At 44.5% G+C, this 16,474-nt stretch overlaps 1 protein-coding gene across 7 annotated transcripts in view; it reads left to right on the top strand.

Moving 5' to 3' along the window:
* Positions 1–16,474, top strand: part of FRRS1 (ferric chelate reductase 1) — a 216,090-nt gene that overhangs the window by 122,113 nt on the left and 77,503 nt on the right. For all 7 annotated transcript variants that reach the window (XM_085601864.1, XM_085601865.1, XM_085601870.1 and 4 more), the window contains one exon: positions 9,796–9,909. In XM_085601864.1, the coding sequence (XP_085457990.1) occupies positions 9,796–9,909 (114 nt within the window). The remainder of the gene's footprint in view (positions 1–9,795; positions 9,910–16,474) is intronic.

The following is a 16,474-nucleotide window of genomic DNA, read 5'->3' as shown; positions in this document are numbered from 1 at the left end:
TAATGGGTGGTTTAGTGAGGGTAAATGTTGCTCAGATAGTATCTGTGTTTAGTCTTATGAATGGATTTTTCAGGCTCACTACTGATAAGTCACAAGATCAACCCCAAGCTAGCACTCAAACATTTGACACAGAAATCGGAAATGTGATATACTCAAATTGAACATTTATGAAATTGGTGCCTATGATTCAGTAAGTCTTCTGCATTTTCGGTTTACTATATGTCTGCAGTGATCATTGGTAGCTAAACTAAGAGGAATTAAAATGAAGAGGATTCATGATTAATGATTAACAGTTCAGTTACCGGTTAGTAGGGCAAAGTTCAGAGTCCCAGCAGTTTGCAAAAAAAATAAAAATTGCAAACAAACATTAACTCGTGTTGAATGAGACCTGCATTTCTTCTGTATCTTGCTGCACTTTGCATTTTAAAAAAAAAGCTATTGTATGTATTTGGGTTATTAGTCAAGAAGGGTGACTACCCACCTCGTAAAAGAATTTCAATCCTTGTAAGAGCGAACCATCAAAGTCACTAAATTAACCTTTGCTCAAACCTCTGGTAGCTATGGCACAGAGCAGAAAGGCTTAACTTAGTGTAATGTATAAAATATGTATGCAGTACCAAAGCAGTAATGAAATGCAACACAATAACAATCCCAACCAGATTTGAAAGAGAGTGAATGTTTATAAATAAAAGACAGCAAAATAAAAAAAATCCAATAGGGGAACGGGAGGTATGCTTTATTAAAGTTTTAATCAAAAATAGTACTAAAAAGCATTAAGCGAACCGTAGTCAACTTGTCGCTGTAGACCGGACCTAGATGGGATTTGAGTCCGACCTTGCTAGAGTGCAGTGCGGATACAGAAACCATGTTGGGCCCAGTTGGGGGTTTTCCCTTAAGATTGAAGAAATGGAAGTTCAAAATCTTCAGTGGAGCAGGGCAGTAGGCTTTAGCAGATGAGGGCTCCACAAGGTCGGATACCGGTTTGACTCACTCCCGGTGAAGCTGTTGGTTTTGGCAAGAAAAGCTCAGAGCGGGGGAAATCTGAATATCAAAGTCAGGGAAGTCCTGTCTCCATCTGAATTCTGTTGGAGCCTTCGTCAGGTTAAGAATTCTGCATACGCACTCAGACCAGACCAGAATTCTGAATTGTTCAGGGGGGCACGGTTGTAGTCGAAGAACAAGTGGGTCCAGTCTTGTGAGCTCCTCTTACGTTAGAAACAAAAGGACCAGTCCTCTTCTGTTCCTCAGGTATAGAAAGTGTTCTGAAGAGAGTGCAATGGGTATGCCACATTTATGCCTGACACTAGCTTGTTGGTGGGGTGACTCCTAGCCCATCCCTAACCAATGGGGTAAAAGTTCCCTTGGGTAGCTTTGACCATGTTTGCAGCAGTTCCCACCTGCCCTACTGCACAGTGCCCTTCACTCCTAAAATCCTAAATGGTCAAACCATTCACCAATGGTGTGGACAATAATGAGCAGCTCCTCCTTTTTGGTCACTCCAAACTTGTTCTGGGGGTAGGTCCCCTTCCACTGGGAGTGGTGCCTGCCTGACTGGAGGAACATAAAGAAGGCACCTGTTTGTGTGTCATCTGACATCTGCTTGTGATAGGAGAGGCCTTTTTTAAGTGAATTTAGTCCTTGGGTACAGCCCAAATTGTCATCCTGCTGGATGAATAAAAACACCTTCCCGAACCCATACCTTCTTGGCACCTCAATCAGTTTTCAAACCTAATTCAGGGCATATTCATCAGCTGGGCTACAGTTGGAAAGCTCATGTAAATTAGCCTTTAGGAGTTTCAAGCAGATAAGTTAACTTTCTAAAACATATTTTTCCTTACTATGTATCAAAAATCCAACATCATCGTTGAGTTGGAGTTTTGGTAATTATTAAAAAGAGTTGTTGAATCCTGTTTCTAGCAGGTCTCTACCCAGAGATAGCAGAATTAATATTTACTACTGCTTCCCAATGTTTCTTTACGGGCCGGCCAGCTCTCCTACACTGAAAACAGCTTTTGGTTGCTAGTCTCAGTAAGTACAAGTTAATATTACATTTTTATTTTTGTTACTTTTAAATGTCATGCACCCTGCATTGTGGGCTGCAAGGCCTACTTAGGGGCCGATTCCGTTCCGGGTCGGAAAGCACTCCGACTGAGTCGGATCCGGAGTGTTTTTCGACCGAGCCGGACCCCTACAGTCCGACCGAGCGAGTACGCTGCGCACGTATGCTGTCTGACTCGGTTTTTAGAAGTCAATGGGAGCCAGTTGTACGAGTCGGTGCCATCCACGCCGTACATGCCTGTGTGGGGGAGACCCATGGGTCTCCCCCTGTGTGCGAGTCGTGCGGGTGTCGGGGGGAGGGGGGGGCGGGGGGTGGGTCCGACGCGGGCCCCCGAAGTCCAACTCGGGGAGCTTTTGCGAGCCGGACACTCTGGCTCGCACAGGCTGTCCGACGCGTGCGTCGTACTGGCTCGGTCGTGAAACGCATCCATTGCATGCCACGGTTAGCTTACGACTGAGACGTATGGAGCAGTTCGGACCCGGAAATGTCTCGGTCGGTGAATTTCATGTAGCTCGCATCGTACTGGCTCGCTCGTACGAGTTGGGCAGAAAACACGCGTACGGCTCGTAGTTTTTCCGGCCAGATCGCGTTCGGTGCCCTTCCGACCCGGATCGGAATCGGCCCCTTAGTGGTGAATTTTTAATATTTAAAAGTAAGATTTAGACCTGTCAAAAAGTGTTTATTTTGACTGGTAGGATAGCAGTTTTTACACTGGTCCACTCAAGCTACAATAGTAGGCCTGAAACCATATTTGCACGGTCACTGTAGTGAATGGCCCAAAAGGTGCTGGAGTCCACTAGGGCAATTTAAATTTGTATATATATCAGGGAACTATGAGCAAGATACGTATGCCAATTAGGAGTATACCAATTCAACCATGTTAAAAGGGGAGCACAGGCACTTTACTACTGGTTAGGAGGGGTAGAGTTCACCTTGTTCTACATAGTTCTCCTATTTATTACTGTATCTGGATTTTTGTAAAGTTCTTCACACCCCTAAAAAAAACAAAACCCACCTGAGAACACTTAGGGTTAAAAAAAAGTCTGTGTCAGCAGGCCACTCGGTCCTGGCCTTTCCCTTTACAAATAATTACTGTCCGGTGCATTACTTTAATTGGCTCAGTGGAGCAAATCCAAACTCCCAGATTGCATTGAGTTGTTCAGTGAAACCCCAGTACTGGTAACATGTTGTCACCACATAAATTGAGGTGGCATCCCTCCTTTGGGTGAGTAGAGCCCTTGCATATGCGAAGGAGAGCGTTTCCCTTAGCTTTGGGCATTCATGTTGATGTTCTGTACAATTGCGTTGATATGTAGAGCTGGGGAAGCCCCAAAGAGGACTACCCATTGCATCATAGATGGCCGAAGGCAAGCCTGTCTTGGGTATTTACTCAACAGGCGCAGTGGGCAAAATGTCAGTGATTTTGATGAGTTGTGTGGGAGTGCACTTGGAGTACCCTTCTACATACAGATGAAGAGCTGACCCTTCGTTCTTTTACAGTTGAGTAGGTAATGAAGATTTCAAGGTGCTTTCTATGAGCACATTAAAGAGGTTGAGGCTTCTAAATGCTAAAAAGCCTCAAAATACATTTGTTCACAATAAAGCTTAAGCTACAAAATGGCGTAAGGAGCATCGCCACACAGGAAAAATAAAATGATAACTCTATGTTTACCATTTTATTTTTCCCGTACTGGCCCAGTTGCGTTTTGTTTAAGGGACGGGGCTGCAGCTGGGCTGTCAGCCAGCAGGGGTAGGAGCGGTATGTGCACTTAAGTGCACATGACCGTTTGGCCGCCGTCTTGGGCCGGCCAAACAGTCATGTGCACTTATGTTCTCCACAGTCTGGGTGGTAAACATGCACAGGCTCCCACTCCCTGTCTGAGCGCTGAACCATGGCCCTCCGACCAATTACAACACTGCTATTAAGAGCGTTGTGATAGACTAGGGGAGTCTGGCAGCCTGTGTGCTTCCTGCGTTGTCAACAGAAGAATGGAGAAGAGGCGGCAGCATGTTAAGTGGAATTTTCTTCTTTAGTTTTGACAGAGAAGCAAAGTAAAATGGTTACTGTCACAATTTATATTTCAATTTGATTTTTCTATTTTCAGGAAGCTGAGGGCATTACCTCTGTTCATCTTTCCTAAGTATATTTGGTTAGCTGCAAATGGATGTCAACCATTTTTTTGCCCCTGTGCCTTCTTTATGTAGGATGCCCCTCGCATTGATTGAATGAGGGACCTGTATTTCAGTCATATCCAAATAGACTGAATTATGGACCTTTGGATACCCTAATGCAGGAACATTCAGTTTTCATTGCTTCCGAAACTTAAGCTAGTCATAAAGAGCCGAATTCCAGTAAAGTTTTCCTAAAGTGAGGAGCTTTAAGGAATCTACATTGTTGAATGTAAGAGCACACGAGTGTGCTCACCGCATGGACTTCGAGATGCAGTAGTTGGAAAAGTGAGTTGAGCAATGGGGACAGGGAGTTAAAAGCAAGGCAGTTTTTCTGAGGAAATATTGAAAGTATCTTCTACATAAATAAACCTAAAAAGAGAGCCATCTTGAATAGAGAAAATATGATTTGTGGGGTTTAATAATCGAAGCAAATTCCTTAAGTTATTAGCCACCTTAAAATATATTCACTTTGAGTAGTACAAATACAGAGAGCTAAAGCACATAGATTCCAGTTATATTTGAATTTAAAGAACAACAAAAAAAATCAAAGTGGAAAAAATTTGAATGATCACACAATACAGTGTTTATTTACTGGGAATTGTTTTCTTAAATCTTCATTTTCTAATGGTAAGCATCTAGGTCCAGCATCAAGTTCATTAGGTGTTGCTCAATGGTTGCTTAAATTAGAGCAAGGTCCACCTTTGGCCAATTTTTTTCCCAAAACCTATTGTGCCATCTCTGGGATTCTCATGAAGCTGGCAGAGTGTTTGAAACAAAAAGTTAGAGGACTAAAACCTAGAAGAGCGATGTATTTTTTGAGAGAAAAGCGACACAAAACCTAAACAAAATTTAGCGTGAGAACTATCACACTAGACAATGTTTCGGGGAGTAGGTGATTCGCCTCTAAATGCCGTTTTTTTAATGGTAACTTTACTATGGTAGTAGTTGAGTGTAGTTCATAAACTTTGCTCCTTCACGTAATTATCAACTTGCAGTGTTGGTGGGATCGGAGTTCTGCACAGTCCGAGTTAACTCTTGTTCATTTAGTTGAATATAGATGCAATTAGTTATGTTTATCCATTTAGTCTGGATCACACGGTTATTTTCCTGAAGAAGGAATTGAAGTTACATTTGCGTTTCGTGTAGATGTTAGGTAGTTTTCAGATGCATTTCGAATTGTTGAACATATTTAGAATGAAAATCTTCAGTTTGCATTTCAGGACAGTTTGGGTTGTGGCACCTAAATACAGGCAAGTGCTTTCTTGCATTTTTTGGGTCCTCACACAGGAGTATTCTCAGCTCTTTACATGCTTATCAACAGTGATTTGCAGCTGTGGTCATGCATCAGTAGAATGTGGCTTACCTCTGCAAAAAGGGAGGAGGATGATGCAGCTGGAGTGCCACGCTGCTGGTTGCCACACACTCCATTTGTTGATGACTATTTTTCAATGGTGTTGTCGATTGTAGATTTGAGACACAATTGAGTGATGTTGGAGGATGTTCTGTATTTTACTGTCGGAGCAGAAAAATGAAGCTAGGTTATGTTCTTATTTCTTGATTTGTATTTTCCCCTCTTGAATGTTCTTGCTTGGCTCTCAAAAATCGACCTTTGTCAAGATAACGCCTGGTGAAGCTTTTACATAGATCATTGTATCTCCTTGACTCTAAACCTGAAAGATGAGTGCATCATATATTTTAAAGCCTGTATAACACAGGCTGCATGGTGACTTACAATAGTGCATGCAGAAACATAATAGTAAGGAACACATAAACCTAATTACATACTTCAATTGCATGAAGAATCGTACCGCAAAATCTACTACAATAGGTTTGTCCGTTGATACCATAGTGAGTATGTGAAAGAGATTTTTAAACTTTTCACTGGCCTTGCAATGTATGCATGGGTCAGTCAGTATGGTGCTTAAAAGCCTAGATTCTTTTTTTCTTTTCTGGACTTGTATCTACATGGAGCTAAGAGGGGCTGAATGGGTACTTATCCATGGTCTCTATTTGAGTGATGGTGAGTGAATGTGTGATGCTGTGTACCTTTAGGTGCTTATATGCTAGTGGAGCGGTTTGTATTTTAATTGTAACTCTGATCAGTCAAGGAAGTGTCTCTGAGCATTTTGGTGCAGTAGGATATTGTGTAATGCCAAGAGAATTGATAGGGGTGGTGATAGTGTGACCCCAATAATTTACTGAACCCTAACATTTTGAACACCCCAAAATTATCTTTGGTGATCCGGTGCAAGCACCCTTGATCTAGCGATTAGAGACTCCACCCTCCTTGACATTCGTCTCAATAAATAGCAAAGTAAAATCAAAATAGTGACTGGGACCACTCAAGAAATGAGCTCTAGATCAAATGGAAAAGTAAAGAGTTTTATTACAAATTAAGATCAAGTCTGTACCAAGTCAGAAATCCGAATGATCAAATTCGAATTAAGAACAGTAACAGCATTTCTAAATGAAAAGATTTCAAAAGTGTGAGGAAATTAAAATTCTCGCCCATGTAAACTGTTTTGTAAGGAAAAAATAAAATCGTACCCATTCATATAACAGATATTTTTTTTAATACAATATTTACAGTGAAAACTGTAGAGTCCGCATAGCATGATTATCAACCGTACATTTTAGACAGTTCAGAAAATGTATCCTCCCAAATAAGTCTATAGCACTATCCCACTTCTAAGAATAATTAAAATCTTGTATTACCTTCCACAGCAACAGAAACTGGGGGATGCAAAGCACAATATGAAACGTTCTCTAACGAAGGCCAATAGATTATTAATATGCTAGCAATCCAGTATCCACAGTTCAAGTGGAAATGTCCTCACTGTTTCATCTTAATATCTCCATGTGAATCGAACCAGAGATTTAATCCTGATAAAGCCTGTCTATACCAAAAGCTATAGGCTAGTAACCTATACAATGTTGCAAATGTTCACAAACACACAAGTCTACTGTTCCCGCACTCACTGGCATCTGATAATGACCAACTTTATGTTGGTGATTAACGTAATAAGCTCTGTTGCATTTAGGGGTGCTAAACACAACAACTTTATTAACCTTTGAATATAAATACTGATTAAGGTAATGCCGAAAGAAAGCTGCATTAGACAGTGTTGCCAGTTCTTGGAATTAATTTAAAAATATAGTGTGTTTTAGACTTGGGTAATTCCACTAACCTAAGTGGGCTGGCTAACTTCAAAATGAGGTAGAGAACCAGGACTGAATAGCTGGTGTCCTGATAACTGAAACGTGGTGACATCCTTAGATGGGATGCAACCTTAAGGACGGCCTCACTTCTGGATAGAATTTTGCATAGACTTAATGGATCAAGGTATCCAATAGTAATAACAGACATGCCTTACCATTATCTAGTATGTGGATAGCCTAATTTATGTAGCTCATGAAGGGTAGCTGTTCTGGTGTCACATTTAGGTTTGGAACCAGACTGAACTGATATTTTCTTTTTAATCAACTTTCCCAGAAAGAGGAGTCAAAAGATTGGTGTTGTCTTCTGTAAATCATAATTATCATGGCTTGGTGATGTTAACAGGTGGGAAGGACAATTTAAGCACAGTTTTGAGAGAAGAGGATGTCTACTTGCAGTAGTCAGTCTTTAATAATTTTGAGGACAATTGAAGCAGCTTCTTGTCACAGGATTTAGGGACCCAGAAGATCTGCATAGAATGAATGCTTCTTTATTGAAAATATTGGAAGTAAATTCTTAAGAAAATAATTGAACTGTGTTCTGATTGTGCCAGCTACATGTGGGATATGTGGTTTCTAATCATAATTAAGAATATGCTTTTTGCATGAAAAGTTTTTGCGGGCTTGCTGTAAAGAATGAACCATTTTAATTCTGAAAATATTTGGCCTGGAAAGAACATATGGATTGGTGTATGTTTCGTGAAAAGGTAGTGTATGTGGCGAGGGGTAAGCCTGGGGCGTGGGTGAAAATCTGGGGCCCCTGGAACGCCTACCGCGGGGGCATTTGTGAGCCGCCACTGCCACTGGCCGCCTCACCAGCTCCGTCCCCCTAGCTGACCCCCTCCCCCAGCCGCGGGCATGTGGTTCCCCTGTCCCTGATCTATTCCCATCCCCCTCTTCAGAGTTTGGCTGCTGGTTGGGATCCCCCACTTAAGGAGCACGTGCCGTCACTTTGGATTGCGGATTGCCTTGCGGGTGTGGTTTTTTTGTGTTGTTCTGTTTTGAAAAAAAAGGAAACCGTATTGTGGGCTTGGGGTTATGTGACCTGCGCTATTGATATCTCCTGATTTACCGATCTGCACCGCCAAGAGACTCATACTGTAGGAATGTCATATGCTTCTGCCACTCTAGCGGCCGGCCGGATGGTTGTAGGCCCCTACCTGTAACCTTTTCAACATGTAATAAACGGTTTCCAAAAAAAAAAAAAAAAAAAAAAAAAAAAAAAATTGTTTTTGAAGTAAAAGCTTTGTGACTTTGAATTTAAGATTTTAGGGCATTGAAGAGCTTTGAATATTTTAGGACACACAATTCTTCTCGCGTTTTCTCACTTCATGCTTGCATGTCTATTGCATTCAGAAGATTGGCCTTCACATAATTTACTGCGCTTTTCTAGAGTGTCACTTGAGTTAGCAGAATGTTGAAAATGTGACAACTCTTAACCCCTGATTCTTTATTTTGTAAGTACCACAAAGTTAGGAGCTCAGTTAATTGTCCCCAAAAGTAATATGGTCTCTGAAATCTACACATATATTATGTGAAAATGGTCTTGAGCAACATCACCCGGTAGAATTGCTGTATCCTTTGCATTGTACAACACAAGCAGAATACAAAACAAAAACTACAGTTGGACAAAGGTGTAGAGAGCAATGTGTACCCACTTTGAAAACTACAGGTTTGAACTTCCTGCATTCAAGGTGAGGTTGTTCTCTACATTGACAACTGGTGTCTGAGTACACATTACACCAACTTCAGTAAATGACATGTTTGTTCGATCATCTCTGCACACTCATTGATATATCAGCTACTATTATGAAGTGTGAACGTTTTGCCAGTGACTTGATTGCTTACCAAGTGTAAGTAATTGTCATTAGACTTGTCTTCCTGCATTTAGGATTGTACACGTGCTTTTCAAGATTCCAACTAGCCTGGTAGATGTTTCTACATCTGAAAATATTGTATACTTCACTTTGGAAATAATATCTCTTGATTTCATAACTACATTGAATGGAAAGTAGATTGCAGACTGTTAAGTTATCCCTTTGTAATGCCTCTTTACTGATGATGTTTATAAACTGAGGAATACAAATAATTCATGTTGTTGTCCTGATATCTGATGTTGCATAAAGTTTGAGGTTAACACTTTTTCATAAAGGCTAGATATTCATTAACTGATTCAGACTTAGGATAACAAGTATTTGTTTTGTTTAACTTTTTCCAGTGTTACTGTGGATTCTTTTCAAAATCGATAAAGTATATTTTAATGCATGGACTCCTGAATAGTTACATTTTAAAGTTTCAGAAATAGGGTACCGTACAATGATCATATGTTGCTTGCTTTTCTATTGCAGGTCTGATATCAAGGCATCACCATCAGCCACTAATAACAAGCAATAAATATGTTGTCGTTGGATTTCCCGAGAATGTGGGTGGATCCCGCTCTCCCCTCCTTATAAAGGCTCATGGCAAGTATTAAACTTTCTCCCCACTTAGACTAAAAAAAAGGCGCTCCTACTTTGCATACATATGAAAAGGAATTGCCTTCGCATTTTACACACTCTTAGCATTTAACGCTCACTAGCTCCTGTGCTATAAATTTTTTATTTTTTTATTAGCATTTGAAAGGTATACAAATTAAATACAACCATAACATTGTGGTCACAGTACAATAGCATCCGTTTTGCATTCTTAATCACAGGCCCTCCACACCCTCCGATCATCACTGTATGTAGAATACTCATTTAGTTCACCTGATACTGCTGCAAGAACTGGGTCAGGTGTTTCCAATAATCTCTTGGTTTCGACCTGGTAGGTAGTTCTTCTTCATATGTCTTTAGTGTATCTTTACAATACGTTAAGTCAGCAATCCAGTCTTTAAATTTTGGGATCCTACTGCCATTCCAGCAGAGCGATACTCTCCGTTTGGCCAAGAGTAAGGAAATCACACAAAATTTGCGCTTTTGGGCCTTCACCCCAGGCAGTAGACCCAGCAAACATGTTCTAACATTGCAGCCCACCTCACCACCCACCATATCCCCCAGCATCTGCGTCACCTGCGTCCAATATTCCATAACCACCGTACAAGACCATGCTAGATGAATAAAATCCGCCCCTTCCTCATTGCAGCGGCCACATCTAGAATCCGAGCGTAGCCCATATCTGTGCAATCTAGCAGGTGTGTAATATGTCTGGTGTAGGTACTTGAAGTGGAGAATGCGTAGATTGCCATTAGGTGTGAGTATACCAGTCAGTGTGCAAGCTATAGCCCAGTCTTCCTCAGTTAATGGAACATCTAGACCGCAATTCCATTTTTCCATAGCTTTATGTGTTCAGTCTTCCACTCCAAGGGGTACTCCATGGGATACGGTTGTGTGCTGTCCGTCAAGGGAATAATCAAGGATTTAGCCCAGTTTATATTTATACCCGAGTGATGTGCGAATTTTACATATTCACTTAGTAACAGGTTCAGATTTTCCCCTGGGTCCCTCGCATATAATAACATATCATCGGCATACAATGATATGTGCAGCGGTCTTTGCGGAAATTGAAGAGCCGAGTAATGATGTCCCTGCCGAATTTTACATGCCAGTGGCTCTAGCACTAGAGCAAACAGTAGTGGGGACAAAGGGCACCCATGTCTAGTCCCCCATACGGATATCAATGGGCTCTGAAACACATTTATTCACCCGGACTCGCGCCACTGGTGCATCATATAGCAGTTGTATCCATTGGAGAAACATGGGCGGAAAGCCCATCCTCCGTAGCACTGTATTTAGATATGTCCACTCCAACGAGTCAAAGGCCTTGGCTGCGTCTAGAAACACCGCCGCAGCCCTCGTCATGGGTGTCGGGTAGTGCGACAATGCAAATAGAGTCCGTGTATTATGTGTGGTGGAGCGCGAAGGGATGAACCCAGATTGATCAGGCAAGATCAGCTTAGACATTAAAGGGTTCAGCCGAGCAGCAAGCAGTTTGGCCAGTATCTTATTGTCCACATTTATAAGAGACAAGGGCCTATATGAGTCACAGAGCTCTGGATCTTTTGCGGTTTGAGCAACGCCAGTAGAAGTGCCTCGCGTAGAGTCGGAGGCAAGCTCTGTTGCTCATGGGCATTACCATACATCTCCACCAGGCGAGGTGCTAACTGATCCACAAAGGCCTTGTAAAATTCGCACGTAAACCCATCTGGGCCCGGAGCCTTACCATTTGGCAATGGTTTAATCACTTCCGTGACCTCTTCCACCGTGACAGGCAGAGACAGATATTCCCGATGCGTGTCCGACAGTCACGCTATCGCCACGTCCTCTAGGTACTCCATTATTTCGGCCGGGTCCGCCGTGGGTCTGGAGGCATATGTTTCACCATATGCAGTCACAAACTCGCTTAAAATTTCCTGTGCGCCAAATCTCTTTTCCCCCTGCTTATTGCGTACCATATGAATGTTCTGCGGTACGTGACCTTCACATATTTTAGCCGCCAAGTGTCTGCCCGATCTACCCCCCTCCCCGTAAGCCCTTGCTGTCTGTCTTTTCGCTGTATATTTAACTTCATCTTCCGCATAGTTTTGATATTCAGATAGTATTGTTCTGATGTCTCCTAATATTTTGGTATCTTGTGTTCTCTCATAGTCCCCCTCCAGAATTTGCAGTTTGTCTTCCCTCATCGTTAGCTGTTGCCTTATGTCTTTTAGAATACCAGCGTTCGTGCTTATACAGACGCCGCGGATCGTTGCTTTAAATGCATCCCACAGTACGCCGGGATCTTTCATAGTAGGTGTATTGTGATCAAAATATTCCTGTATCGCCTGCCCAATAGTGTCTACATACATGGGATCCAAGAGAGCTTTTGCGTTAAATCTCCAACTGAAGGGAGGTGGTACATAGTGGGGAAATTCCAGGGATAGGAGCACTGGGCTATGATCAGACAGTGTTCTGGGCAAATGTCTAACCTCCCGTGTCCATAAGGCAATGTCCCCAGATACTAACCAGTAGTCGATGCGAGACCAACTACCGTGTGCTGCCGATGCGTGCGTGGCCTCCCTCCCCTCAGGATTCCTACTTCTCCAAATATCAATAAGTCCCCTATCCACCATTATATCCTTCAATACATGTAGCGCCCGTCTGTGAGGCTCAGTCGTCGACCCAGATCTGTCTAGGTCATCATATAATGCTATATTGAAGTCCCCTCCCCAGATCAAGTGCGTAGCTTGTAGGTCCCTCAGCTTACCCCAGAAGGAATGATAGAATTGCGCATCATCCACATTTGGCCCGTATGTGCTCGCACAATCACAAAGCGCCCCAAGTCATCTGTCACAGTATTTTCTATCTTAAACTGCAGTCCCCTTTTAACCAGTATTAACAACCCTCTTGCATAGGATGAGTATAAAGAGTGATGCACCGCCTCTGCCCACCTTCGCCCTATACTAGACTTATGCGCCGGCGCACAGTGCGTCTCCTGTATTAATGCAATATCTATGTGTAGCCTATCTAAGTATGCTAATGTCTGTCGGATTTTTTTGGGGTTATTAAGCCCCCACACATTCCACATCAGCAATTTGAGGCACCCAGCCCCTACTCTTGCATCCACCATTTACCAATAGTGCTAGTAAGGCATACCCAATACAGGCATTCGGTTAGTGCGTTCCAGTGAACATCGGAGCGCAAAGTGACCTCATCGTTCCCCAGTATAATTATTTGGATTTCAGCGATGCGTCTCATGCACTGCGACCAACAAACCAACTTTCCAACCGCTTTCCCCCTCCCCCCCACCCACTTCAGCACCCCAATCATGCCAAAGACATACCCCACAAAAATAAACTAGCATAAAGTAACGGAGTTCGGGGATCACCCGCTTTGGGGGATCGCCCAGAGCACACATCTCCATCCAACTAAATGGATGTGGCCGGGAATACAATAGGAGTCGGAGCCTAGAGTTTACCATAACAATACAGGTAGCTTACTGTCGTATAACATATCTCACAGTGACCATGTAGTCCATTGTTTCCGACCGCCCCACAGTAGTGCACCCCCGCTGTTTGGCGGACAGCGCCCCAATAATCCTGCAGCCAACCTGTGACCTCACCTGTGTCAGAGGACCACCGCCAATGAGCGGCTCTCTACCCCCTACATCTGACCCATCATCTCTCAGTCCCTCAGGCCCATTATAGCCACAAAACAGGTCAACAGTGCTTGCCAATAGCGCAGTCCCTAGTTTGTAGTTCGTTATCCCCTTAGCAATCATCAACAACCAACAGTCTCAGGGTCCATTTGGTCTGTACGCACTTTGAGGTACCATAGCTCAGCAGATAGTGCGCAAGGGCAACATAGTTCACACCGCTCGTACTTACAGTCTACAGCAGACCAGAAAAGTCCCACAGCCAGTGAAAGGCAGCGATGCTTTTTCCCTGAGGTTCTGGGACTGGCTTAGGTCCGTCACCTTACCATGTGTGGTCATCTCGTCCGCCTCGCACGACCTGCTCCGCCGCTTTCCGAAGTCCGCTCTTCTTCTGCATGCTAGTTTGCATCCGAATTCCGATCCTGTCTCTGCCGCTCTTTGCGTTTGGCGCCAATTTGTTTGAGATCTTGCGCCGCCTTAGGCGTGTGACATATTGTTGCTCGGTCCTCATGCGTTACTCGAAGCCTGGCTGGATACAGCATGGCGTATTCAATTCCAAGGTCACGCAGCTTTTTCTTAACTGGATTGAATTCCTTCCGCGCCAGCTGGAACGCGACTGTGAAGTCCGGATAACATTCCAGCGTATTGCCCTGGTGTGTTATCTGCCGCTTTTCTCGTGCCAGCCGTAAGATGACATCTCGGTCTCTATAGTTAAGGACTCTAGCAACTATAGGACGTGGGGGTGCTCCAGGCTTCGGCCGTGGCGCCAGCGATCGATGCGCTCGCTCAATCAAGAACATCGGGGAAAGGTGCTCCGTGCCAAGGACACTGCGTATCAGCTCCTCCACATATGTTTCCATCCGTCCAACGTTGGTGGATTCCGGAACCCCCGTGATTCTTACGTTATTGCGCCGCGACCGCGCCTCCAAATCCTCCACCTTATTTTTTTAGCACGTCCAGCAGCTGCCCGACCTCCGCACATTTTTGGGCCGTGGCCTGGGAGACATCTTCCACTTATATGCGATTTTTCCGCCTCCACCAGTCTCTCCCCATGTCCATCCAGCTTTGTCGCCATATTGTCAACTCGTAGCGTGATAGTGTCCAGTTTGCCATTTATGTCCTGCAGGATGGCCTGCAGCACCCCCTCCATACTCGTGGACATCGCCTATCCAGCGTCAAGGGCAGCGTCCGATAGGGTTGTGGCGCCTTTCGCTTGTCGTTTAGATTCAAAGGGGAGTTTAGATTGGGTTTTATCCGGTTTCCCAATGTCCCTTTCTTCCACCGTCGGCCACCAGGATAAGCAAGTTGTAAGTCTCCCCGGCTGGGGTGTCGCAGTCCTCCACCCGCAGACGCAATGGACCCCCGTCAATCCGCGCACAGGTCTCCGATGTTCGTGCAGTGCCCCAGACGTCCGTGCCAGCACCAGCGCCCTTCGTGTGGACCACCGTGTGCTTCTAGCCTCCTCCAGCCGCGCGAGCCCTGATGGTGGCAAGTTCACACAGCGCCTTTCAGACACGTTCACAATCAAGGAGGCCACACAGCAGGTGTGCTATTTAATGCACGACAGCCAGCAATCCAGGCGACTTCCAGCCACCTCGCATGCCTCAGGGACAGTGAATAATCGCAGAAGCCAGTCTGGTGCACTCACGTTCTCTAGCGGTCAGCGTTGTATGCGCCGAGGATCAAACCTCCATCTCCTGCTGTGTAATGGCGGCCGCCGAGACCAGCGATCTGCGGTTCACTCTCGCTGCAACCTCGCCTTCTCGCAGTCGCGCTAAGCAGCCCTCAGTCCCCCGACCACACAACAGGGATCCAAGGCCTCCGGGGCAGGCAAGGACACAAGTGTCACGCGGGCAGTGCTCACCCCCGCCGCGCCCACGGAGGCAGTGTGTGGCAGGGTCGTTCGCGGTGCCGGCGTCGCCATGTATCGATGCATCAACCGCATCCAATGATGTTCTCACCCGGATTGTGAGTCCGAGCCGGGCGCCGCCGCCATTTCGCGCATCTCCATTCGTCAGCGCAGAGTCCTCCGGAAAGCACTTAAATCACAAGCGCAATCCCAACGCCCAAAGGCAGTGGCATTCTCACAATCCCCAGCGCACAGGGGCGGCCCGTAGCGATTATCTTGTCGGCTCCCCGCCACAGCAGCCCTCGGTCTCTCCGGGCGGCGCCATCTTGTGTTCCAAGAGCCTCGACTACGGCCAGATGGTCATCAGCTCATTTCCGAGCCCACAGTGCCGGTATTCTGTCCTACACCCCAGCCATACGTGGACGCTCGTGTCCGGTTACCAAAACAGCAATTTTCCGCTGTTTTGCAGCTCCTTACATGCTCGTTTGTGCCGTTGTTAGTCCCTGTCCGGCGGAGCTGTCTCACAAGGCAGCCATTCCACTGTGCGCCCTCTAGCGCCCTCCTGTGCTATAAATTTAGCAATTTAGTAGTGGGGTGTGGCCAATGTATGTTGAAACATGCTTATCAGACTCAACTTGTGGATTACTTAGTGACCCCTATGCACATTATTGCAGATTGTCTAGAAAAAATTATAGTCTTTTTGAATTAGGCAAAGTAATTAATTTAAAGATGACACTGGAAAATTTCCAGGCTCAACTGACAAACCGTGTTTGCAAGTAGTTAACAAGTGCTCGGGATGAAAAGCTCTAATTTCACCAGTGTGTCTTGTAATCATGTCATACGTTTTTAATAAATTTAAGACCGTACAATATGGTGTTGCATTACAAATTGGAGGTGGTTGCAAATGGACCACATCCTATTTGTATACTTTAAAAAAAATTATTGCTGCCTCGAAGTATAACAAAACATAGAATTGAAGAACAAAATTGACGCAAGTAATAAAACTGCAAAGTTCGGTTAAAGAATGGAACAATCCTATCTATAATCCTCTCTGTGTCTCACATAGA

The sequence above is a fragment of the Triturus cristatus genome, chromosome 4_2, assembly GCF_964204655.1.
Source record: "Triturus cristatus chromosome 4_2, aTriCri1.1, whole genome shotgun sequence".
Lineage (NCBI taxonomy): Eukaryota > Metazoa > Chordata > Amphibia > Caudata > Salamandridae > Triturus > Triturus cristatus.
Note: the sequence above shows the minus strand (reverse complement) of the source record. Positions and strands in the feature narration are given on the sequence as shown.